A 26,667-nucleotide genomic window follows, 5' to 3' on the forward strand; every position below is an offset into this window, starting at 1 on the left:
TCTAATGTGAGTTCCTACCCATGACAGAGGAATTGGAACTATATGATCTTCCCTAAACCACTCATGAGTCCATGACACTTCAGCACATGCCAACAGAAAGCCAGAGTAGGCACACAGCCACCAGAAACAGGAATGTGGAAACATGGGAGACACTCTGATGGGCTTCCCTCCACCAGGGCAGTTCAAGGGTTGGCAAAGACAAGAGGCCCTACAGAACAGCTTGCATCTCAAATTTAGTAACAGCCACTTCTGTTTTGACATCTACATTGAATTAACCAAGTAATTCACACTTCAGTATTGGACTTTAATATTGTATGCAGGCTAACAGCCTCAATAAATATTTTAATGTAATATTTGAATGAATCATTCTTTATTGCACTTGTTACTGCATTTAATAAAAGCTATGTGCTAAAAGCTACCACTTCTCTTGATTTGTTCCTTTATTCCCTATTCTTTGATTCACTTCATCACTCAAACTTTGAAGTCAATTTCAGCTACATTTGGCAGCCAGATTATGAACTCCCTGAGAACAGTCAGCTCTTGGTATCTGACTGTACCACAGCTTAAAACAGGCCCCCAGTCCTGAGTCTTTGCTGATGACACTGAGCCTATTCCCCCTTGTAGAGACAGATCAAATGATACTAAGTAAGGGTTTGGACCAACTCCCAAATCCTTGGAAAATATGAAGATGTTAAATGAAATACAAAACACCATTCCAGAGGTCTGTTATTGGAGTAGGTACTGGTTGTGCTTTATTTACAAAATCCAGAGATTTGTACATAGCAATCTACAGGACAGCATAGGGTTGGTGTCAGGAGGATTAGGGACATGCTCAGCAGGAATTGAAGATGCCAGCAAGGAGTCATCCCAGTTCCACAGGGAACCTGCTTCCCCTTGCCTGAGGAAGCCACCAGACCCCTCCAGGGAGAAAAGCAGCAGCAATAGCCAATCCAGGCTGATGTGATTTTTGTTATCATTAAGGCATGAGAACACAAGTGATCGGTGAAGGAGGAAAGAGGAGACCAGCAGGGGTTCAGCACACCATTAAAGGCCATCCTGCCTGGTTCTTTACTTCCAGCGCCCACCAACCTTGCCCTTGGCTCCTGCCTTCTTGCTGCTACAATGCAAAAAGGAAAGAAAAACATGTCAGCATGATGGAAGCAGTGGGGCTCTGTGGCCACTCTGCATTTCTGACTCTTAGGTTTCATCTGCTTTCACTTCTCACATGCTGGGCACACCTGCCATTGACCACATCCTGAGAAAAATATTGTTGATATTGTGGAAAAATATTCCTCCTGAGGTTCTTAGTGAGAAAGGTAGGATGTGCATGCCTGAAAGAGATGGACCCTTCCAGACTCCTGGATTACCAGGGTAGAAATCTAGGTGGTCTCCAAACTAAGTAACAGGTCTATGCAGGCACAGACTTGATATTTTCTGAATACAAATCGGCTATGCTCTGGATTTTAGGATTCAGAGCTCTATCTAGAGAAATTTGCTCAATATGAAAGAGCTCTGATGGAATTCCCCAGATGCTCCATTCAGTAGTGGTGGCAAAAAGCTGAACACTAATTTAAATACAACTAAGAAGTGCTTTGCTCTAGCAAAGGCAGGGTGGCTATTTGTATTGTGAGAGACAGAGCATCCAAAAGAACCCAAACAATTTTTTAGTCCTGCTCTCATGTCAGTATCCCTGTCTTGTTCAGGTGTGTGGGAGCAGTCCAGCTACATCCCCACTCAAAGCACCTGAGGCAAACTCTCTCCAAGGGTTCTTGCACACAGAAGGGCAATCCTACATGCAAGCCACTTACCTTCTACCTGAGAAGCCTGAACTCAGAAAGGGGCTAGGCAGGAAGTTAGTGGAGTTAGATTCTGCACTAGTTCCCATGAGCAGCACCTTGGTTTGTGGGGCTCAGCACATCCCCAAACCCTTCCAGCTCACACACACAATGATGAGGCTGCTTCTTGAACCAGAGCACATGCAGAGTGTGGGGTTGGGGACCAAGCACAAGGTGGTGGGGCCTTTCTTCAGAACCACTGGTTCCTCCAGGGAGAAGAAGAACATGGGGACATCACGCCTGGGGAGATTTTTCTTGTGCTGCCCCATGGATTGGTTCAAGAGCACCAGCCATATTTACAGAAGGATGTAGCACAGTGACAGAGACACACACAGAGTGGATACTTTACCTTTGACCAAGATAGGCTTGGTATATTTGAAAAAATTGATGGTTTACATAAAAGACAGTATGCACTTTCTGCTTATCTTAAATTAAGTTTCATGTCCCTTTTGCCAGCCTTTCTGAAGGTTCAAAATCCAGTGTAGGAACTTCATAGCTCCTCAAACAAAGACAGAGTCCTTTAATGTCCACAAACACCTGTGATGTTTGATGTTACACCTAACCTTTAGAGTGTGCTCAAGGAGATTTAATAAAGTCTGAAGTAAGAGACTCATTTGCATAACACACTGGCAGGCACTGCTTTGGAATGATAGTGTCTAGTGTGGATAGAATTAAAGCACCCAGAAATCTCATTAGCTCTGGGCATCCCAGTGCAACCTTTTCAGATGATATCCTGGGAGAGTACCATGACTTTGGGGGGAAAAAGCAGGCAGTGGCCTATTGTGGGTGGTGTGGTAGCACCCCACAGCAGGAACACCCAGATAAATCCTGGCATTCTTCTGCAGCTGCACATTCTGCTGAGGTTTATCAGCCTACAGCTCTGTACAGAAAGTACCACGAGAAGGTCAAGCCTTATATTTGGCATTGCAACCACACCCACAGTGTTACATTCATTTGATAAGCCAGGGTGTCTTGGGGAAGTGCAAGGCAGTAACTGGTCACTCCTGTCATCCAAAGATATCACCAAAGATCACTGCTTCATCCCTGGCATGACTTTGGTAAAAAGATACAGATGCACAGAAAAGAGCAAACCCACCACTGGAGAGCTCTCCTCCCTTTCTGCCCTGCAGTTACTTCTCTGTGAGAGTTAGTTTTCTGCATGTTCTAACCCTCAAGCTGTGTCTGCCCCTGGTATCTCATCAATCCATTAAAAATGCTTAGAATAAAGATAATAGACTCAAAGAAGTAATGAAATAGTCTTGTGGTGAAGGCAAGTGGGAGAGAGATGATGAGTGAAAAGAACTCACAACAATATTCCCATTACGTTAGTCTTGTTACACACCATTCCTCATAATCTTAGCAACCACTTGTTTATCATTCATAAACAAGGGTTGTATTCCCTCAAGTGTTCAAAGCACCTCAGTCAGGTGTTTGAAAAACCCAACAATAAGCAGAGGAAATTTTTGAAGGTATGGTGTGAAGAAACATGATTTGTTCTTGTTAGGTGTTACATTCACTTCAGTTGCCCCTTCATTTTCTTAATGTGAGGCAGGATGGGAATGGCCCTTCCATCTCTAGCCCCATTTCATTGCAACAAGAAAATGTCAGTGTTGAGGCTGAAGTGACACATTTGAACACTGAGAAGATATCCCCAGCCAGGAGCTAGGAAGGGGATATAAATACTTACTGCTTCTGGGCCTGATCGATCCGGTTTCTGAGGGTGACAATCTGCAAACAACATACATGACCAGGGTTTTTAGAGACAAAGAAGCCTTGTTCCCTCAAGGAGAGGAGCATTTTACCTGCTGAAGTTGTCAAAACAGGCGTCTGTAGGAGGAATTAGTACTTTCTTGGAAAGAAAAGCTCACCCATGGTTGAAGGACAGAAATGTTACTTCTTGGCAATAAATCTGCAAACCACCTTCACATGTCAAGGGACAGAAGAGCTAGAATTTTATAGCCCTCACTAGAAGTGTTTCTACATATTGAAATTAATCTCCTATGAACTCACATGTCAAACTGCAAGCAGGTGAACTGGAATGAATGTCACCTTGGCCAACTGGAAAGCTCCCAGATGGCTCCATTACCTACATGTTTCAATGTCACCTTCTCACTCGTCCCTTATTCCTATGCATCAAGTGTTTGCGTAAACCCAAAGATCTTCAGTGGTCTTTGGATGGGGACATCAGGAATGGAAGACGGGTATCACATTCTGCTGGAATACCTTTTGTTGTCTGGCAGAGCGGAAGGTGAGGAGCTTGCAGCACTCACCACTTTCCCAGCCACTCATTTAATAAGAGAAGATGACCTGATGCATAGGAGAGGAAACACCTACCTTGCATGAGATAAACACATTATAGCCTGACTTAATAACTCAGTTTGGTCTGTAGGCCTGGACTCATTACTGAAATCCTGGGACTTGTACTGGAAAAGCCTACAAAACACTAGGATGTGATAGAGACTTTTGTCCCTTCATCTTCTCATTTGTAACTGAGTCAGCGTTCAACTCAGTTTTCCTGGACTGAAGAAATGCCCCTGCCATGAGGTATGCTTTGCTTTTGGTGCAATTCAAAATTCTGCACTGGCTCTGCCAGTCTAAGAATTGATGACCCAAATTTTGAATATTTAAAGTCGCACTTGACATTTCCAGTGTGCAAAAAAAAAGAAAAACAAAAGTCATACATTCCATTTGTCCCAAGAACTGGTATTACTGGCTCACGTCTTTCAATGGCAAACAGAAAAAACATAAGAGACTGAAATATTACCAGGAACAGGACAACACAAGCAAGGAACGATAAACATATCACTTGCTTTTGTACTTACTTGTGGAAGTCTTATTATGTGTCACAGAAGTTTAAATTGCTATTTTCCAACCAAGTATCTTCCCCAAGTGTTGAGGAGAACCAGTTGTCTTTAGTTTGACCCAAGCACTTAATACTTACCTTCAGTCATAACCTTATGATCGTGACTATGACACTCACTCTCCAACGAAGCACCAAAGAGCAACAGACACTGGAGCTAAAGAATGGCTCTACTTCTCTGTGTCCCACTTCCTTCCTTTTTCTCTCCCTTGCATCCTTGCTCGTGTCTCCTTCATTCTCTTTCCTATTTTCACTTACCTTTCTCCTCATTTTTTCCTGCTGTTATCCTCCCTTTATTCTTCCATATCTAGCTGTGCATTTTCCTTATGCTTTGCTCATTCTTTGTACTTTGTTCCCTTGCTTTTCATCAGCAGGTACCACCTCTTTGTTTATGCAGATGTCTCATTACCATAGCATGTACCCCTCCCCTGGCACTCCCTTATTTCCTGTTTTTCCACACCCACTTGGCTGGTAATCATTAAGCTAGCCCTCTGCAGTGTTCTGGATCTAGATAACCTTGTGCCACAAGGTGGAGAAGCTTTCCAAACCCCATAGAATTCTCTGTACACTGTAGTCCAAGCTATTACATGTGTATCCCTTTTTCTGCTTGTACCCTAGGTGCATCAGGGTGATACTCCCATGCATGCAATACCTGATTTTGGATAGGGAATTATTTTAAGGTGTTCTCAATAGAGCGCATGCTCAGTTCTTTAACCAAATCCCTCTTGGACTCTTGACTCTTTTCCTAAATTACCACTTTACACCTCTTCAAAGAATGGAAAGGGAGAGAAAAAGGAAGTGAATGGAGAGACACAAGGTCTGTTTTTCTCTTTTCTCTCTGCACTTGGAGCCAAGTGCCAGAGCTCCGGTCTGGCGCCTGGCTCTGACCATGCGGCAGGCTCATGCATTTGGTAGCCTTTGCTGCTGCTGTGACACAGGCAAGTTCATTGTACTTACAACTTGGAAAGCTCCTGCAGCCTGCAACGCATTGTTAAAATCTAAGAGAGATTGAGATAGTTACATTGGTGTTGCTCACTGCCCGCCGGCATGTGTCTGTGTGACTGGGAGTTAAATGAGAGCGAGACAGAGAGAGATCCAGTAGGATTTCTCAGCCACTGAAACCTAATGCGGGTGAGTGCCGCCCTATCCAGTGACTGTGTGAAGGAAACACGTCCACTTTCTGTTACCATATGACACTTCAGCCAGGTGCTTCTGTCTGGAGACAGTTTTCAGTGACTCCAGAGAGCTCAGGCCACAGGTAATCTGTCTGGGATGGAATAAAACTTACAACGTTCAAGTTTGAAATCAAAGATGGATCTGAAAATATTACTTTGCAATGGAGGTGTGTGAACTGAGAGTTACTGAATTTTCAGGCCACAGTTACCTATAGATAAACAAGAATGAACAACATTTCAGGAGAGGGCAGGGTGTCCATTTTCCATTGGAATTGCCTTTCCATGGGGCACTGAAAACCTTAGAAGTGTTGTATTCAATTTTAATCTAAAATGTGAAATTCCGTTCAAGTATGTATGTTAGGAGAATGCAGTTCCAAGCATTTTGCTGCATAAATATTACAAAGGGTCATTGAAGACCCAAGTGATATCACAACATGACTTTTGCCAGATGAATCAGAGAGATTTTTTCATTTTGAACCCAGTGCCATTAGCAAAATAGCCTCTCAACTCACCTCATATTTTTTCCTCTTGATCTGCTCTGTAAAGTCATACTTTTCAGTCTCCAGCTGATATAGCCAGTCCCACAGCTCCTTAGCTTTGTCCCTGTGTGTTTATGTGGGAAGACGGAAGAAACACATGACATAAAATATTTTCCATGGTTTTCACATCATTAATAATGAATTTTATTTAATCCCATTCACACATCTTCCTGTAAACCCTCTCTGATTTCTTAAAGTTACTCATTTTCAAGGTCACATTTTTCTCTCCTTCAAATCTATTAGACTTGCAGTCTTGTGTGCGTCACACATTAACATAATTCCTCTAAATATTTCCTCCTAACTCCTAATGAAAGATAAGACTGCAGTGGAATCAGACAAGAAGGAAGGAGGACTCTGAAGGTCACCCAGATAAGCAGAGCAGCTGCCATTGTGCAATCTCATCTGTGTCAGGGCTGAGGTGAGCCACCTACATCTTTCAATCATGTGTACACTCCAACATGTGCAGTCCAAACTATCATTGGATGATTGCTCTGCACCAGAGCACTTAGCTTCCAAACCTCCAGCCTTCATGGAGATCCTGTTCATACCTTACCAGCATCAACTCACCCCTGGGAATGCTACAGATATCAGTCTGTAGGCTTGTTCAGCTAATCCCAGAGCTAGTCCTGTAAGCAACTAACCCTAATTAGCAGGAGAGGCTAACAGAGCTAGAGGGCTGCCAAACCATTTCAACACTTCCCTATATTGCCATTTCTCCGGGTTAAGCAAGGGCATAACTTAAGTGTGTCCCATGATAAATTTCAAGGAAGGCCCCCTCCTCTACCTCATTTTATCACCAGAGAAGACTTCGGGACAGTAAAACCAAATATCGATATCATTCCATAAATTAAGATAAACATGTTACCTCAGCTTATCTTCATTAAGGTGGTCAATGTTCAGGGGCTTGCGCCTCTCAGCCAGGACCTTCTTCTTCGTCTCTCTAGCTGTTTGCTTCTTTCCTCTCTTCTGATCAGCCTATTTTCAGAACATCAATTAATGTCAGCATTTAGGAATTAAGCCTAAATGAAACAATTTCAACATTGGGCTGTTTTCTCAACGTCTAATGAAGACTGTTCCCAGTCAACCTAATGGTTTAATGTTTTCATGTTTCATTCATCAATCCATGATTTTTACCTTAGCCAGATAACTGCTGTATGTTGCACCCATGGAGGACAGAGCCTTCTTCTTCTTCAGATCATCCTCAGCCTTTCTCTTGGCATCTTCCTCCTCTCTGCGTGCCTTTTCCTCCTGTGGAGTGCAACACACAAAACAAGTTAATCCAGGGCAGACTCCCAGCTTCCCCAGCAGCCAGTGTCAGTGCAGGGAATGTGATCAGAGGAGTGCATTGATGAGAATTAGCAACTCCTGTTTTCTGCCCTTGCTTTAGAGAGTGGTCATTTCACCTCTGGACTGAGGCAGGCAGAGCCTGTAGCTTGTCATCTCTGGAGATCTCTCCAGCTGGATGCAGGGACGAGGAGAGGGAAGCAGAGACACTCACCGCGAGCCTTGCCTGACGCTCCTTCTCCTTCTCAGCGCGGATTCTCTGCTGCTCTGCTCTCTCAGCTCTGCGCTTCTCCTGCAGGGAGCAGTGGCAGAGGCAGCGCATCACCACCTTGGCTTGACCCACCTCCACTGCTACACCCCACTACCAAGAGCTTTGCTTCACTGAGTGTGAGCCACCTTCTCTCTTTCTAGAACATGCAGAAGGGTCTCTTGTACAATTCTCAGATATAAAACAAAGGGCTTAGAGAGGGGACAGACGGGGGGAGAAGCCATTTGATGATGACTTGAGCAGTCACTGTACATGACAGCACAGCTTTCTGTCAAAGCAGTTTCAGCTTCTCATCTACAGATGATGTCTCAGTCTAGTACAGGGAAACGCAGTACAAGGACTCACAATTCTCTCCTTGAGGGCAACCAGCTCTTCCTCTTCCTTTCTTCTGGCTTCAAAGTGGCTGTCAATCAAGGCTTGCAGTTCAATCAGGTCTTTGTTCTGCCTTTTCTTTTGGATGTCCTAAAAGAGCAGGAAAACTCATTAAGTCCATATTGCTCTAGTATTATGTACTGGACATTCCCAGCACTCTGCAATATACAGAGAAACAAAAGCAGAAAGTGTCTGTAGAGTTCCATGGAAATCTATGGATTAATTTATATGGCTACAGGTGCAATCAGACACTCATTCATGCAACAGTCAAGAGTCCAGAAGTGTAAAGGATCCAAACCTCCCATTTTTCTCCACCATATTTTATCCTTGGCTTTGCTTACACACCTATCTTTGCATATACTCAGCTGCCTCCTTTTGGCTTTTTAATACAAATCTTATCTAGAAAATATTCCTGTATTTTGAGCAAAGCAAATATTTCTGTGGAGGTTTTCAGCATCAGAATTTCTTCATTTTTCTAGCAACTTTCTAGGAAGGTATTTGGCTTTCTACTTATTATTGTAATTTTTGCTAGTGTTTCTCAGTAACAGATAAGGGCCTGAAACTTTCAAGCCATTTGCAACAGTGGGACAGAGGATCTGAGATCCCTAAAACACTTACTTTCTCCTCCTTATAATGGCTTCAAAGTTATGAGGAGATAACAACAACAACAAAAAAAATACATAACACTTTGGCTTAGTCACATTATCAGTGAATGCATTCAGACAGTTTCAGAGAGCAGAAACTGAAATTTAAAATTTGCTGAAATCAAATGGCAAATCAACCATACTTTTGCCTTTGCCTTCACCCTCAGTAATATCCAGTACAGGAGTTATGTGGGTTTGCATTCATGTCTATTACCAGGTACAAAGGATATACACAGCCAGTCTCAGGAATACTTACATCAAAATCTACTTTCTCACCCTCTGGTATTTTAGGAGCAGTTAGTCTGCAGAGAGTCAAAAACAAAACAAAAAGAAAAGCAAAATAAAGGATTTTCATCTTAAAGAATATGCAGCTTTTTAAATAGCCTATCCTGGCCTTCCCTGCCCTCAGGAACCATGCTGACAAGGAGGAATGTTGGTGAAGATAGGGAGGGGTGAAAGAGCGCATCAGTGGAAAAGTACTCCAGAAAAGTCCTGAGGACCACTGTCCTTCCTGGAAGGTCGTACAGAGCAGGGAGTTATCCCTAGAACTTCTCTTTATTCCCAAAGCCCATGGTCATTCCCTACCCCATGGGGAGATGTTGGTCTGTGAGTCTGCCTGTGCAGGGCTCTACACTCCATCCTGGGCAGCTGGCAGAGTGGGAGGGGAAGGTGCTGGGGTGCTGGGACCCAGAGCCAGAAGGTCCATAGGAAACCTTAGTGAAGGAATCTCAGCTCAGCCCAGCCCAACATCTGCCACCCTTCCCACTGTCAGCAATCTTGGATGGAGAGGGCAGTTTCCCAGCCATGGCCTCTCACAGAGGATTTACTGTGGAGCTGCCTGTATTTTGGGGTATTGTGAGCCCTCTGCATCTCAGACAGCCCATGTGTTCTCTGACTCTACCAGGAACAGATCATAAGGCCCAGGCCAGTTACTGCTGCTAAGGCCTCCTCTGAAGGAAGCAGACATCCTGGAAAGGCATGCAGGAGCAAACAGATGGATGTTCTGTGAGCCAGAGCTGGATAAAGGCTTCTGGTGGCCATTTGCCTAATAGAGAACCTAAGGGCTTCTGCTAGATCAGGAAAATGATCCCAGGGTTTTGAAACCATACTTACTTTATTCTGGGCTTCTCCTCTGTATTTGGAAGGATGTAGCAAAACAGGAAGGGAAAAAGAGGAAGAAAGTTAAAACAACAGAGATCATGCCAGCTGCTCAAGTAAAAGGAGGGAAGGGAAATTTAATCTTAGGGGAAACATACAGAGAAACTGGTTAAATCTCAAGCACTTCCAAAACAAATACACACACTCACACACCCCTTTTGCTAGGAGTGAATCTATTTTTACCCTCGAAACAGAATTTGGCAGAAAAGAATCAAGAGACTGTATAGAAGTCCCAAACGTAGCATCTGGAAAGCAGTGGTTTTATGTAAATGCAAAATTATTTTTCTCAAACCATCCTGACCAAAGCTCTAAGGAGGCCAGCTGGGCTGGAGGGTAGAAGAAAATGATGCCTTTTTCAATCAGCACTTTTTTTGTTAAAGTTAACTCAAATTCACAATATCATATCTCAGGGATAACCAGGCTTCACCCGTTTTGTTCAAATGCCTCACACAGAGGCCAGGAGGGGAAAACCTTTATGACACACATTTTCTCCAGGTTCATTGGCTTCCAAGACATCTTAGGGCACATGTCCCTGAGATACCTTGGTGCCACGGGCATGATGCTTATTCTCCTGCACTGTGTGGCACCCCTCAAACCCAGCTCGGAAAGGCCATCCTCTCTTAGCAAGCCTCCTCTCCTGCTGAGGTACATGCAAAATTCCCATGGGCATTAATGGGAATGCTCTTTCCATCTCCAGGAGAGGCATAATGCCCTGACAGGCAGGCCAAACCATCACAGAGATTGCCAGCCTGGGCCCTCTGGCAGTGAGAATCGTTGCCTTGCAACAAGTGACCTTTCCCTGGCTCTCAGACATGTGCTGGTCTTATGAGTTAATCCCTTAACATCTGTGATTGTGGTCACCTCCCCTCCCTGCTATTCTTTTGAAACTTTTGTCGTTGACTCCAGTGCAATGCCAGCAAGTTCAGTGCTGTTACTCTCACAAACAGAAATAAATTAAACCTATGTGTTTATTCTGGCCCATTCTCTCCGAGACCCAGGTTGACTTTCATAACCATACTCTACATTTGAACTTTCAGGGATGCTGATGGATTCTGTGGTATAAGACTCTCCCTGTGTTGGCTCAGTGAGAGAACCAAGGTAAAAAAGCTCACAGCCTACTGAATCTGGTAAAAAAAAATAAATTGTAAAGTAAAAGTGAGAATAACCACTTCAGTAGCAGGTGCATGAGCCCTGTTAGCAACATCGTAATTCAGAAAGATATTAAATTTTTAAAAATGCTTATTTTTACCCATCAGTTTGGGGACTGACAGTGGAAATTTGGAATAGCAAATAGAAAAAAAAAAGAAAAATAAAATTAAATATTATAAGAGGGGAAATAGCAAAAAACTTATACTGCAAAAACTTTATTGAGACAATCAGATGTAAGGGTGTTGGATGAGAAAAAATTGAGAGTGTGGTTGGAAATGGGTTATTGAGATAATCAAGAAAAAAGATGTGAGAGATGTGTAAAAGAAATCAGAAACCAACATTTCCTTTTTTTCACTCTTTCCCATACAAATTTCATTAATACCATTTTAGGGGATAGACTTTTCTCATTTACTGCAAGAACACTGCCTGCCAAAACATATCTCAGTTGAGGCCTCCAGATGCCAGAGCAATGCTAAGAAAATAAACAGCATGTAATTACAAATGTGCTTTAGACTGCTCCACTATAAATGAAGTCCCAAATCACTCCTGAAGAAAAATACCATTAGCCAACAGTGTGCTTGTGTATTCCTCCACTTTTGTTTGTTTGTTTGTTTTGCTTTTCAAATAGCCAGTGAGCTTTTTAACATGTTAGCTAAATTGTCTTTTACCTGGAGAGAGGAAATGTAATTATAATTAACCAGTCTATCGGGTATGTTATTTACACAGGATTCCCTTCCTTCATGACATACCCAGATGATTTTCATAGACATTCCTGTTTGGCTTAAAGCTGCCAGTTAGTAACACTTCAAAGAGAGGGTGAGGAAAAGGAGTAGACGGGAAATAACTGGTTTTGTTTGTTGATCTTGGTTGCCAGGATCGACACCTGTCTGTCAATAACTGTGTGAATTTGGTTTCAGCTCCCACCAAATCAGCACTCCAACAAACAATTGTAAAAATGAAAAAATAAGGTTAGTTCTTGAAATAAGTTGTAGTTAGAATTCTTAAAGGTACCTCCAGAAAACCAGAAAAAGGGGTATTTTATTAAAAATTAAACAGTAAAAAAAATCTATCCTCTGCAATGCATGACCCAGCCTTTGTCCATACTGTATGAACCAAAAGCAGTCCAGGGATGGGATTTATTTTGAAATGCCCCTTCTTTCAAGACACCGAGTCAAGGAACTAGGCCAAAATTTGTTGACAAGCAGGAATTGTCACAGCAAATTCCTGTTCCTGTGGTGGATTTTGACTAACATTCCGGTCATTCTGACTGTGAGCCACGGGGCTGAGACAAAATCCCCACGTAGAACCCTGCCAAAAGAAGGCAAGAGACACTGCAAATCCAAATTCACTGCCCTGGTGATTAGAGAGCCTTTGAGTTTCTGGTTTCCAAAAGGCTTTGTGCAGGGAGAAGATGAACCCCTAAAACAGCACCACCCTGCTCGCTCCTGCCCAGTCTTTAGATATTCACACGGTGCTCTCCTTCTCTGGGAATCCATCTGAACTGCCTTTATTTCACTCAGAAATCCCTGAACACCCTCCCTTAATCCCCCTTCCCAGAAGCAACTTCTTTAACACACACTGTGTCCTTGGGAAAAAAAGGAAATCAATACGCCATTAAAAATAAAAGAAAAGAATGAGAAAAAGAAAGAGAGGGGCTCAGGAAGGTCCTCAGGGTACTTCCCTAAATTAAAAAAAAGAAGCCTGAAAAGTGAGCAAGAAAATTAAAACAGAAGAGCAACAACAAAAAAAAAATCTACAAAAGCAAAATCAAACAAAACAAGGAAACACAGAAAATGCAGGGTGTTTTCAAGTGACCTTGGGCTTTGTCTTTTGAAGCAGCTGCCTGGGTGTTCTAGGGGCTGGGGCAGTCAGGAGGAACCCAGTTACTTCAACGGCCTCTAGAACTCCATGAGAACTTTCTATATGCTTAAACTGGCCAGGGAGAGCCTAAGCTATCTTTTACAAGAGCAACACCGACCCTGCACACATTTAGGTTTGGTCCTTTCACATGAGACCTGTGTGCTCCAGCACCCAAGTATTACAGCCAGGCTATATTTAGCTCCCTCATCTGAACAGGTGTTTAATGTTAATAGATGTTTAACACAATTGTAAGTGCATGGCTGAGCAGAAGTTTACATTTCTGAAGATTCAGGCCTGGAGACCATAACCACCTAAGGCTGTGTGAGGGATGCATGTCTGTGCAGGGCTCAGCTCCATTTTCAAATATGTCACTATGATTTAAGAGATTCTTTCCTGATTTTTTTGGAGATAGAGATGTTTTGCTGATGAGAGCAAGGACACAACAGATTCTGGCTAAAAGACAAGTCCAGAGCAAGCTTCTGGAGCTTGATTTTCATCATCTACTATCCTAATGAGGATGTAGAGCCTTCTCAACACACTAATGACTCCCCAAGGGTGATTGGATATGCACAGTGAGCGATTCTTTGCAGCAGAGATGTTTTGGCCCAGTTCCTGAATTTCAAATAAAGTGAGGAACAAAACCAGACACATAAAAGAGAGTGAGATGTTAGAAAGATGACTTTGTTGTCCTAAGACAACACTGAGCTACCATCATTGTATTCGCCTTCTTCATTGGCTGTAGGTTGGAGGACAAAAGAAAAAGAGAAGAAGCATAGCAGTCAATCCACAACCAGCACTGTTCTAAGAGCACTGTCCCCACTCCCTCCCTGTTATCCTGGGGCAACCTTGGACTCTCTGGAGATGGAACAAAAAGGAAAAACACCTTTTTGGTGATTTGACTTGGCTAACAAGCGTCCCTCTCTCCATGTTCATTGAAATCCATCTAGAGAGAACATTTCCCCCCCATACTCTCTTTTCTCTTGAACAATGTCAGTGGTTTTGACACTGTTTCCCCAGCACTGAAAGAGAAAAAGGATGAGGGTCTGTAGGCACGACACATACCTTCCTCATGAGCTTCCTCTGCTGTTGTTGTGGTGCAAGCAGTGATGGAAAGACAGGAAATAGAAAAAAAAGAAAACAGAACAGTTATTTAAAGGTCTCGGAATCCTGAAAAAGAGACCAGGGGAAAAAAAAATAAAGGAATTAGTGAACTAAGGCAGGCATAAAACTGGAGAGAATGTCAGGACTTGAAAATGCTGTAATGTTAAAGCAGCAGTAAGCACGGAGGTTAAAGGAGGAGACAGCTGCAAATGATAACTGTGGTTAATGTTTGTTTCTCTTGTTTTCTTCTCTTCTACCAGCCCAGGGCTCCTGTCCTCTCCCTCTCTCACACACATGCACACTTTGGTGTTGCACCTAGGTGGAGTAAACCAGAAGTCGTGTCACATACCTGGCTCATGAACTTCAGGTGTGAAGTGTCATGGAACAAGTTGCGATAGACAACAAGAGAATGAGAACAAGAAACCTGTTATTTCACACACCAAAAGAGCTTCTGAGCCAATGGGGAGAAGAGGCAGAGAGGAAAAGGGGAGCCAAGAATGAAGTTAAGAAGTAAACAGGTAAAATATTTACATTTGAAATAACACATAAAGAGAAGTCACAGAATAGGAAAGGTAAAAGAGGCAGATTTATGATAATAGTGCAGTGCTTAAAAAACACTTATCATCATATGGCATAAAGTACAACCTGACAGCACAGTGTACCGAGGTTTACCTTGATTGGAAATATGCACATGAACATAGCCAGCGCTCTCAAAGCACTATTGGACCCAACCTTTACTACAGCAGTATTTCAGCCATTTGAAATAAACGCAGCGTGGTTCAGAAGCCTGCTGAAATACCTGCTATAACTCATCATCAACGTTCAGCTAACTTCCAAAGAAGCTCAGTTCCCTTCTAGATCTATGGCTCAGGCCATTTTCTTCCTTGAAGACAACATTGATGTCTATATAAATGTACTGCTGCTCTTCAAATCCATTTGCAATGTAAAATTACAAATGGATTACTTCACAGGAAGAAAATGTTCATTAGAAGTCTGTGCAAGTCTACATGTCATTCTTCTGGGTTTTGGCAAAGCAGGAATAGATCAGCAATGTGAATTTGCAGAGCAGGTTTTGCTTTTCAGCCACACAACACACACACACACACAGACACACACGCCTCACCAAATAAATATTTTGCAAAACAAGCATTAAAAACCCACAAATTCTAACAGTGTTTATATTCCCCATGTACAGTCAATGGGTCAAATTCTGCCCTGAGATTCTAAATAAACCCTCCCCTGTAGGAAGAAATATTCTATCTCATATCACAGGGCAGAATTTAATGCATTCCACAAGGAGACTTTTTGCTGAGCTACCCTTTCACAATACCATATGTGTGTTCCCCCAGTTTTTAGTGAAATTTTCATGCAATGAGTAAGTTTCCTTCTCCTTACTGCTGATTACACTTTACTGAGAAAAAATATTAAACTAAAATAGAGCAACCCCAAAGGCATGCAAGTTATAATCTGTCCTTAACTGATCAGTTGTTATCCCCTGTCACCTTGTATTCAGTTCTCACACACACCATCCCAGCAGACAGACACCAGGGAGTTTAGAAGTTAAATCACATACCTGGAGGGGGGGCTTCATTTAGTAGGATGTGTCAGGGGAAAAACACAGGAAAGGAAGATAAAATAATTAGAAATAAGTTATGCAGGAAGGGACCACCTCAAACTTTGGTAAGACTGGGTTGGAGAAGTATAATTTGCAGACCAAGTTATAGGGATAGACTGTTAATAAGAGTGGGAAAGTAGTGTAATTACAGTGGGGTATGAAGTAGATAGGAAGGAGATGCCATAGAAATAAAAGATAAAGGGAATTTGAATGTTGATGATTTGCAACAGTTGAAACCATGCGAATTTATGAACCACGGGCAAGTGTAGTAACACTGGTGATCCTTAAATTTGAAGGAAAACGTACCCAAGAAGAGAGATTCACAGGCATTCAGTGTTGCCTAGGTTTCAGCTGCCCTTTTAGCTATCAGAGCTGGCATGAGGGTGTGAGTTACTGAAGGAGGTTCTGCTTTGGATGTACCCCTATGCTTGCATCTGAAGCTCCACCATCTAAGAATCTTTGCTAGCAGATTCCAGGCTTAGCTCTGCAGAACTGGCAATGTTTGTGTCTGCACAGAGCTTGTCTTTTCTGCAAAGGACTAGAACTGCTTGAGTTTGTGTGCCAGAATCCTGCTGCAATCCACTCTCTGCAAGTGTAAGCAGCTTGGGTTTCTGCAGCTCAGGTACCCCCATAGCTCAGGGGCTATGGGGTAACCACAGCCCTGAAAGTTTTCAGGGACACTAATAAAGCTTGTTCTAAGCTTCTTAGATGGTGATCCTTCAGTTACAAACAATATTTATATTTTCCTATAGGGAAAATAAGTTTTAGGGAATTTCAAGAACGGATTGATTCTTCATGATTCTGGTATTCTTCAACATCTTCAAATTCCTATGTACAGAAATGCTTCAGACTAATACATAGGAATTTAGATGTCACAAACATGAGCTTGGTTAGGTGGAAAGAGTCAAGAAGGAAAAATGAAAGAATTAGAGTGAGAATTCCACAACAGCAACAACTGTGACTTGTGCAGGCCAAAGCTGTGACATAGAAGACGTGGTAAGCAAAGACAGCATTCATAACAGAGAAACTAATAATCATGCAGTTACATGAAAAGCTGGGACAGTCTCCTTCTGGCATAAAAGTTTTTTGTTAAGCTTGTTATATTTACATTGTCTTTTGGTTTTATTGTGCTTTATGTTACAGAAGGAAAAGAAAGCATGGGAAGGCTGTGGTTATGGCTTTATTTCTTGTGATATTATGTTAATACCTTGTGGTTTGCACAAATTTCAAGCTCATACACATTTGTCAATGCTGGAGAACCAGCTCTCAAGTACTGAGTAGCAGTTCAATAAATGTCATGGAAGAGAGGTACAGAGGCAGGCACAGCAGCTCTGATGAAGGCAATGACCTTTAGCTCGCGCAAATCAGTGTCAGAAAAACGTTAGGTGCAGATTAAGAGACAAAATTGAATATGATTAAAAAGAGAAGGATGTGAAACAAGAAGCGATGAGAACAGGAGAGACATGAGAAGCAGTGAAGAGATGAATGTTGAAGTATTAAGTCATGTAAAAATCAATCAGCTTTCACCTCACCCCAGCCTTGGTGAGAGCACCAATCTGCTCTGAACTAAGAGGCTGGTCTCCCTCTGTGGACAGCAGAGGGAAATAGCTGGGCTGGGAGGCTGCTGGGATGTGACTGCTTTAATAAAGCTACTCCAAAGGGCACAGAATAATTTCCACACACAGTTTAGAGGACTCTGCAAGTTCAGTTTCTGTTTTACCAGGTAATGACCATTATAGCATTCCCATATGCACTGTGAGGATGCTCCAAGTCTGGTAAGCGCCTGTTATTACAGCTCATACATTGAGAGGTTTGTCTACAAAAATGTTACTACATTTTTCATGCAGCAGTTAGCTTTATCCTCATTATTTTGCATCACAAAGTGATGAGGAAATTATGACTGGTCAAAGGTATGAGGAAGCTGCAAGTTACAGTTTATCGTTAATATTTGATTTTTATATTTACTTCCACCTTTGAATTCCTGAGTATAATACTAGAGTTACTGTTAAAATTTTCCAACATAAATCAGAGTTCCAATTAAATTTCAGTATTTCAGAACACACATAGCTGAGATTTTAGTTTAAAAAAAATAGAAACATTTCACAGCCATAAAGGCTGCAGAGATATTAACATCTCTGAAGCAAAACTTTTCCACTTTTTGCCTTGTGGCAACTTCTTATTCCAGATTTGTTCTTGCATTACACTATATATACCCCACATTATCCATAAAGGCAATGCTTCAGAAGCATCTAAAATAGAATTTTCATTTCAAAATCTGGAAATCTTCCATAAAGGAGAGAGGGGGAAAAAAAGTTGGAACAAAATGTTTTAACTAAATAAAAACCATAATTTTCAAAAGCTGTCAACAAAGTCTTCCTCTTTTCTTTTTTTTTTTTTGGTTGGTTGAAAAGTTTCCATTTTGTCCCAATTCAGCACATGACCCAATTGTGAAACTGCCAAGTGGAATTGAATTTCCAGCAGACAATAACCCTTCAGATTGACGCAGAGGAATTCAGAAGTCACATACCTGGTTCAGGGACTTCTTTAAAAGGGAAGTAGCAGGGAAGGAGATGCAAAGAAAGATAAGAGAATTAGAGCAAGAAACACAGGATAATTAAAAACCCTTACACTTTCCTTTGCCAAGGTGGTGGAGGCAGGGTTAAAGGGATAAAAACCATTAATAAGATTAAGTGAGAAATAGAGGGCACATGTGAATGTCAATTAGAATTGTGGAGAGGAAGGGTTGTTTGAATATAAAAATGCAAATGCCTAACATATATATTCATAATGTTATAAATCAAATGCCACTGTTGGCAGACAAAAACATTACTTGTATTTAAATTAAGTCCATTACCCATAAGTTTGAATGTGCAAAAAAGGGTATAGACAACCTGCTCTTATTCATGTGCATAGAAATCCCAGCCACTGTGGAAATCAATGGGCTCTGAGGAGCTGGCATTGATTTTCTTGGTGCCCAGGATTTCACCACTGGTGCATAGGGCTGCCCACCAGTGTGGGAGGGTGAGTACGAGCATGGTACCGCTCTCCAACCTGCAGGATGAAACATCCCATGGAAGCCTGGCTGGGCAAGCACAGAGGGGCAGGCAGAAGGGCAATGGAAAGGTAAATGGGTTTGGGCTGCCAGGCTGATGCTTTAAGAAGCATGATCTTCTATTTTGCCAATCACAGAGATTATCTTACCAGATCTGGACCTTAATTCTGGTTACAAAATCAAGTAAAAATACAACCTTGCCACCCTCCTTTTTGCATAATGCACATTAACGCAGAACCACCCCAGTGGTTCTGGAAAAAGCACACACTACATCTTTTCTCAAATATGCCCCAACCAAAATGATGGCACTTAGTCCAATCCTTACCCAACAGTAAAATCTAGGTACGAGACCATGTCACTTATTGAAACGCTCATGACTTTGGGTGCAAGTGTCCCCACACCTCCATACACTGCAAAAGGGAGCTCTGTCTCTGTGCAGTGGCAGAGGAACTGGGGAAGAGGTGCACCCAGCTGAGGAACACAGTATTGCCCCAGGACATGGCTGTCCCACCTCTAACCCTGGGGTGTGGCACAGAGGAAATGGTTTGAGGAGCGCCATCCCTGTACCAACTGGTGTCCATTTGAGTAGCCTGGCTAGAGACATTAGGTGCTGCTGGGGAGCACATAAGCAGTGCCCAGCCTGTGCCTCAAGCATTGTTTTCAAACAGCAGTTAGTACTCATTACTCATCACACCGTGTATCCTATGAGAGCAAGGCAACCGTGCAGAGGATATTTTTTGCATCAGCTCATCTTCAACCACCTCCAGAATTCCTGCACGAGTTACTGCTCCAGACAGAAACAGAGGAATTCACAAGTCATGGCACATACCTTCCTCATGAGCTTTAGCGTGTGGGAAGAGTCACAGAGCAAAATGCAAGGGAGATGAAGAGTGTTAGGAGCATCAGAACAACTTTTTGCTTGGGCAAAATGGAGGGGGAGGGAAAGACTAAGAATACATTGCAAGGAAATAAAATGAGTATGGATACTAAAAGCAGTACTGGAAGTGAGGGTGCAAATGGTCTGAGATATTAAAAACATAAAGCTGATTTAAGCAGTCATATCAGATTATATTTGTCTTACACAACCATTCCTGCAGTCCTGCCCAAAGCCAGGAGCAGCATGCTGTTTCATAACCCTGATGCTTGCCCAAGTGGATTTACATCCTGAGGCCAGCAGGTTTTGGGTAGCTGCAAGTACTGCCATGAAACAGTGGCCTAGAAACTCCATTATATGAACAAGAATACCATCTTTAATCATTTGCAAAGCTAAAGCATCAAATTTATCACCATTTGCCCTATACCACAGGGTTTAAGCTGAAAAAAAAAGACGTGGAAAGACTATTGTAAGAATATCAGCCAATCATGAGCATTTCTGTCTGCAGGGCAGATCCACCCCAAATGGACCAAAATAAGCCTGCCAAGGAGACCCAACCAGTCTCAGAGTAGAGACTTTTCAACATTCATCCTTTTAAGAGGTTTACATTTCCCAGCACTTTTCAGGCTTTTATTTCATGCGACAGTTACCACATACATGGACAGCACATCCAATGGCAAGACAGAATGTGACGACAGTACAAAAAACAAAATGGTGGCAAGTGTTGTCTATATTAATATGCCTATTTGTAACTCCTGCTTCCTTTTGCCATCTTATGGTTTGCTGGCTAAGCCAAAGCTTACTCTTAAAGGCAAGAATTCAGGAGTCATGTCACATACCTTCCTCCTGAGCTTCTTTAGGTGTGAACAGCCATGGGACAGGATGCAAAGGAACATTAGGAGAAATGCATTAATACATGAGCTGAAATAGGCTGAAAACCTGTCATAGGCTGAAAATTCTGCTTGGGGGAAAAGTTTTATCCCAGTAAAGAACATGCTAATGGCCAGGAGGAATAAGGAATTTGAGGCACCTGTGGCTGGGAGACAACTTCCCTTCATGTGAAGGGAAGAAGCAAAATTGTATCTGACAGGGAAAACCTCACAGTAAGGTCATGCTGGAATATCTCTCTGGTTCCAGTTTTAGAGGACAGCTCTTGTCCTTGCCCAGATGGGCTTTATGGTGAGCCTTGCACAGGGCAGGCGTGGCAGAGAGGCCGGGTTAGCACTGAGCCGACTCTGCTGGACCTTGCACTGAGATTATTCCTGTGTGTTCCAGCGGCAGAGCCCATCACAGAGGGCACGTGGAAAGCAAAGACAGCAGAGGCAAAAAGGCAAAGTGATTGGTACTGCTCCTCCTGCACCACCCTTGAGGCCCCACCACCACCACCACGGAGACAGCAGGGAGCAGTTTGGAAGGTGATGGCACATACCTGCTGGAGGAGCTTCATCAGGTGGGATGTGGCAGGAAGCAAAAGCAATGAGATGGAAAATGAGAACAGTTAGACTAAAGAGTGTGTGAATGCAACAGAGGGTTTAAAAAAAAAAAAAGTACAGGATGTATGAAATAAGGAAACAGAGGAGATGAAATAGAGACAGGTGACCAGAGCACACACAGATACAAGAAATGTAAAACCATCTGGACCTGGATGCTGTAAAAACTCTGCAAACTGCTCAGGGTGGGTCTGTTGTGGCACTAGAGACAGGTTTACCCCTGTTTAAGTATGCCCATAGCACAAAGCTTTGCAAATATGGAACCAACACACCCTTTGGCTCCTTGCACCTGGAGCACCACATCCCAAACCTCTTGAGTGCAAAGGGTGAGTTTCTGTTCCAGCCCCTCTCCCACCCCGTCTGTCCCGACTTGCCAATTTGTGGAGCCAGCTGGGGTAATTTACCAGCACCTACATGGTTATAATTCTTTTATGTATATTATGTACATCATATATCATATATTATAGCTTATAAACTTATAATATATATGATATATTTTATACATAATATGACATTATAGCATATGTACTATATAACATAGGGCCAAGCACATATTTTACCACAGATGGATTTTGACTTCAAAATCCATCTGATGATGATCTGCCAAGCTACGTAGGAGAAACCAGTTGACACCTGATAGAAACCTTTCTAGCCAGACCCCAGTTATTCCACGGCACACAAATACCCAGGGCTAAAAATCAGCCTCAGAGCACATTGTGTCTTGGATAAAGGGATGGTATTCATATTTTCTGTGCTGCTTCCTCCCCAGAACTGGAGCAGAGGTGTCTGCACAGATACTCAGGGATATGGGGTACCCTCAGTGAAATTTGTGCAAGGGACAAGAAAATCCCTCAGCCTTCAGAGAGTTTGTCCCAGCATCTTTCTCTTGTCTCTTGCTTTCTTCTACCACCTTGCAAAATCGAGGTGCACATCATCCCGCTGGTGCAGGAACCAGCAGGGCTGAGATGCTGCTTCACCTACCTTCCTCCTGAGCTTCTTCTGTGGGTGGGAAACATCACACAGCAAAAGAAATGGGAGGAGAAAAATTAAAACAGGAAATAGGTTATTGGAACATTCCTGAGGTTTGCCAAGCTCCCAGGCCATTATGGGTAAGAGTACACAATGATGGAATTACAGGGTGAGAGAGAATTAAAAATAACATTTTTATGGGCACATTATGGGGTTATGAATGTTACTGAAATATGGGAATATGACCACAAGTGAAAACCACATAAAAAGGCACCCAATATGTTATTCTTTATTAGAGCTGGCTAAAATACCCTAAATCCAACTTCTGGTGAATTTTTAACCAAAAATAAAACTGTTGCATTTCTTTTGCTTTACATTTTTTGCTCATACGGTTAAAATTTTTCACCAACACTTATCAATTTTTGAAATTTCTAACAAATTAATTCCTGAATTTTACCAGATGAATATAAATTTTGCAGCATTTCTCCCTGCCTTTAAAATACTCATTTTGACACCATTGTGCCAAAAATCAGCCAAACAGTTCAGTATAAAAGGTGTAATAAAACAAATATATATATGCTTGTTTCCATACACATATATGCATATACACACATATATTTATGTGTGTATATTATATATATTTTTATATGTATATATCAAGGCATTTTATTTCTTTCATATATATAAATGCTTTAGTTTGATTTTTTTAAATAAATAAAAATAAAATGTTTAAATAAAACAGGCCAAATTTCCTACCAGCTCAATAAACAACATCAATGTCCACTATTGCATTGATGTCTGTGGCTCAAGACAGAGTCCTGACACTGGGTGTGATATATTTGATCTGGATTTCTTTACACACGTTCTCCCTCCACACTGAGAGAGAGAGAAAGCAGAAGCCATGTCACATACCTTCTTCCTGAGCTTCAGGTGGCAAGTGTCATGGAACAAGAAGCAACAGCAAGCAGGAAAATGAAAACAGAAAACTGTTAGAAACTGGTGCTGGGGTGAGCGAAGGCCTGGAGAAAAAAGGTGGTTAGAAAGTGATGGAGAAAAGTTACATGGAAAAGAAATGGATGACTTCAGAAAGAGACACAAAGGTCAAGCAAAAGAGTGGAGCAAAGAGAAGATACACCTCAGAGGAGCCAGTCATGCAGATTAAAAAGAAATTCACCTGCCTATTAATGTCATATCAGTCATTAAATTCTTGAAAACAAAAAGTAGACAGTTAGGGAAGAAAGGAGAAAGGAAAAAAATGCTTTTCCTTTAAGGAAGGCTTGTCTGTAGGAGCAACACCCTTCGCTTGCTCTTTTGGCATTTGACAAGACGTAAAGGATGGAGCATGAAAAATGCCTTCAACCTTCCTGGCTGTGCCACTCCTTGCAGGGCCAGAGAGACAGATAATGACTGAAGGCAGCTCTACAACCTATTTAGTGTCTCTATTTTCTTTTTCTTGAGCCCTTGGTCACTCCAGAAGCAATGACAGGGGAAATAGTTGCTTAAGGCTAATGTACCTTATAGCAGTAGCAGACACTAGTCTCACCATGGCCACAGCTGCACCTCTGCTCCCACCACCACTGATGGGAATTTGCATGTTGCAGCAACTTGGAGGAATCCATGACCAAAAAAAAAGAAAAAAAAAAAAAGAAAAAAAAATAAAAAAAAAGAAAAGAAAAAGCTCTGCTATGCATAAATCCCCAGAATGGACATTTCTACACAGGGACAACTCTGAGCTGGTCGCATACCCTCCATGTGCAAATATTCCACCTCCAGTAAAGGGTTTTCCTTTTGACCCCTTAGAAGAAGCCTTGGGCACTAAGGGCAGATCCTGGGAGAGATTCCAAGAGTTTGGCCCTTAGCCCTGTTCCAGACACCTTGGGAAAATGAAGGATGACAACTGGCATCTACACTTGCCTGAACTGAAGCCAGTGTGTCAAAAGTGCCCAGCAAAGACAGTGATACATCTCCAAATTATCTTCTCCCTGCTGCCTACAAAAGGTGAGAAGGGTTTTTCATGCTCCATCTTTCCAGATCAGCACTCTGTCGCTCACAGCTTGTCAAATCACATTTTGCCAGCTAAAGGCATGGTAAGAAACTTCATCTTTGCCAGTTGGTTCTCTGCCTTGCCTTTTCCATCCTCAGCAGTGCCCTGTTGGGTGCTCCTCAGGAGCTGGACAACCTGCTCTTCTTTTCAATTTCAAAATTTAAATGCAATCTGTGGACACTGCCAAAATGAGAATGGCAGGATTTCACCAATGATATGTTATGGGGGCTCTGCACCAGTCCCTGCTCTGAAAAGCTCCAAGTTTATGGAGAGATGAGCCCCAGGTTGTTCACCATCCTCTCATACAAATACTCCATTTCACTGTAACATGAAGGCTCTGCACATGGCAGCCCCAAAAACCTTGATTGTTTTTTTGTTTTCCAACTGGTTTACTGATTAAGTGTTTCAGATTGCCTTTAGCAGCAAGCACCAAAGAGAAGGGTGAAATGTAGACAAGAGAAAAGCAGGGCCAAGAATCAAATAAAGATAAATTACGTTCCGCTTTTTTTGTTACCTTCTTCTTCGTACTCCTCTGCATTGAAATGGGAGAGGGGGGAAAAAAGCAGACAAATCAACCATCAGCCTTGACAACATCAGTAGGACATTACCCATGGCAGAGCCCTCTGTGCTCACAGGGCTGCCGGGCAAGATGGTTTCTGAGAGGCCACTTGCAAACCAGCAAGTCAAATAACAAGATTAAATGACTTTGAAAATAAAAAAGAGTAGCTCTAAAAAGGGGAAGAAGATAATAAAGTATTGGATTTTTCCTTGGGCAATGGAAACTCAAGGTTAGACGTGCATTAGAAGGGAAAAGGTAGCAGAGAGGGCCTCTGAATATAAGAAAAGTGTCTATATATGTTGCTCGTAAACATTGTGGGCATTTACGTTCTAAAACCAGAATATATTACACATACAGAAGCTTCAAAACTAATTGCCAGCAGATGGCAGTGCCCTTACAAATACTAGCAGCGACCCTCCCACCAGAGCATCAATTTGGGGCTGAAACCCCACGGGCTGCCCGCAGCACGGACACGGCCAGGGTGCTACACGTACTGTAGAAACCCCAGAAGCTGGTGACAGCCAGACAGACAGGAGCACAAAAAGAAGCTTCAGATTTGTGTAACCATACCAGCTGACATAGCCAGCAAATGTTGCAGGCTTGCACAGAAGCAATTATAGGCAGATTTAAGACTTACCCTCTCCTTGTTCCCTGTGAGAGAGGAAAAAAGGACATTGAAACGAGGTAAGTCTTTGTCCCGTCTGTACTGATGTCAAGCTTTAAACCATACACTGAAGCAACCCAATGCAATGTTGCTTAAATTCTGTTGTCTGCAGGTCTGTCCATGATTCCTCTGATCCCACGACTGCCCTAAATCTCCCCCCTGTACTACTGATGCCAAAATGTCAAATGATCCCATTGGGTTGGGTCATTCTGCTCTGGATTTGTGAAAGCAAGGCAGAGCCCCTGCAGTGTGGGTTTGACTCCCCCTCCCCCAGGTGCAGCCCCACAGCCACAGAGGGCAGGCTGAGCAGGGCGGAGGTGCTTGGGGGATGCCCTGTGCTGGACAGGGAGGGGTCTTGGATGCTCTGAGTCAACATGCTCCCTCCCCACAGCCTCGGGGCGCTTCAGGCTGAGCACAGAGCACAGGGATGCCCTGGCTCTGCTCTGTGGGGCCAAGCTGAGCAGATAAACACACAGACAACTTTATCTCTACTTACACTTCCTCGGTATCAGACATGTTGGCAATTAGTTTCTAGACAAAAGAGAAGAAAAAGAAAACAAACAAGAAAAAGAAGAAAAATGTCGTTATTAGTGAGTGCACCTCATAAAAAATACCAAGGCAGAAGCAGATGGATTGACATTTGAGGACAAAAAAAGCCAAGCACCTGCTTTCCCACACACCAACCAGCTCCCCACCAACACTGACATTTTGGGAGAAGCACAAACCTTTGCCACCCATGTCAGAGGACAAAGGGAGGGGGAGAGAAAAAGATCATCTGGAAAAGATAAATCCCATCAATTCAGCTGCTTCCCACAGGCACACCCAGGGGCTGCCTAGTCCCAGCTCTGAATTACAAAATCCCCAGAGCTCGGGGAGACAGGCAAGGCCAGGGCGTCTTCCTGCACCCATCTGACATTTCCATCACTCCAGCAAGATCAGAGGAATTTTCCCTTCTTTTGTGCTACCACAAGTGGGAAGGTGCCAGCTCCAAAGCCTCAGTCAGTTACAAAAATAACTGAAACTACCAATAAACCTAGAGATAAGTACTTATTTGTCAGCACCCAAAAGTGTGTCTGGTTTATACAACTGATGAGTGAGTGAACATAATTTGATGATTAGTTTAAGATGAAAACCAGCCACATGCCTAGTTAGGCA

The 26,667-nt window shown here is 42.6% G+C and overlaps 1 protein-coding gene across 1 annotated transcript; it reads right to left on the bottom strand.

Annotated features, from left to right (window-relative positions):
* Positions 1-1,068: 1,068 nt before the first annotated feature.
* On the bottom strand, positions 1,069-26,028 carry TNNT3 (troponin T3, fast skeletal type). Its single transcript, XM_054275358.1, has 15 exons — positions 26,009-26,028; positions 25,486-25,499; positions 24,804-24,821; positions 14,595-14,606; positions 14,207-14,227; positions 13,854-13,880; positions 10,091-10,109; positions 9,234-9,279; positions 8,307-8,423; positions 7,908-7,985; positions 7,544-7,657; positions 7,275-7,384; positions 6,383-6,473; positions 3,523-3,563; positions 1,069-1,117 (listed from the first exon to the last, which is right to left on the bottom strand). The coding sequence occupies exons 1-15, from the start codon at positions 26,026-26,028 to the stop codon at positions 1,069-1,071; spliced, it is 777 nt and encodes a 258-aa protein (XP_054131333.1).
* Between the last annotated feature and the right edge of the window lie 639 nt (positions 26,029-26,667).

This window comes from Melozone crissalis, unplaced genomic scaffold, assembly GCF_028551555.1.
Source record: "Melozone crissalis strain CALT ecotype California unplaced genomic scaffold, PUWL_Pcris_2 ptg000018l_1, whole genome shotgun sequence".
Taxonomy (NCBI): Eukaryota; Metazoa; Chordata; class Aves; order Passeriformes; family Passerellidae; genus Melozone; species Melozone crissalis.

Excerpts from the sequence above, each read along its gene's own strand:
- TNNT3 (XM_054275358.1), bottom strand. The coding sequence starts at position 26,028 with ATGTCTGATACCGAGGAAGT. Across the intron at positions 13,881-14,206 it reads AGAGGAAGCTCATGAGGAAG|CCAATGAAGAAGGCGAATAC; the intron begins GTATGTGTCGTG and ends TCCAACCTACAG. Across the intron at positions 7,658-7,907 it reads AGCGTCAGGCAAGGCTCGCG|GAGGAAAAGGCACGCAGAGA; the intron begins GTGAGTGTCTCT and ends TGCACTCCACAG.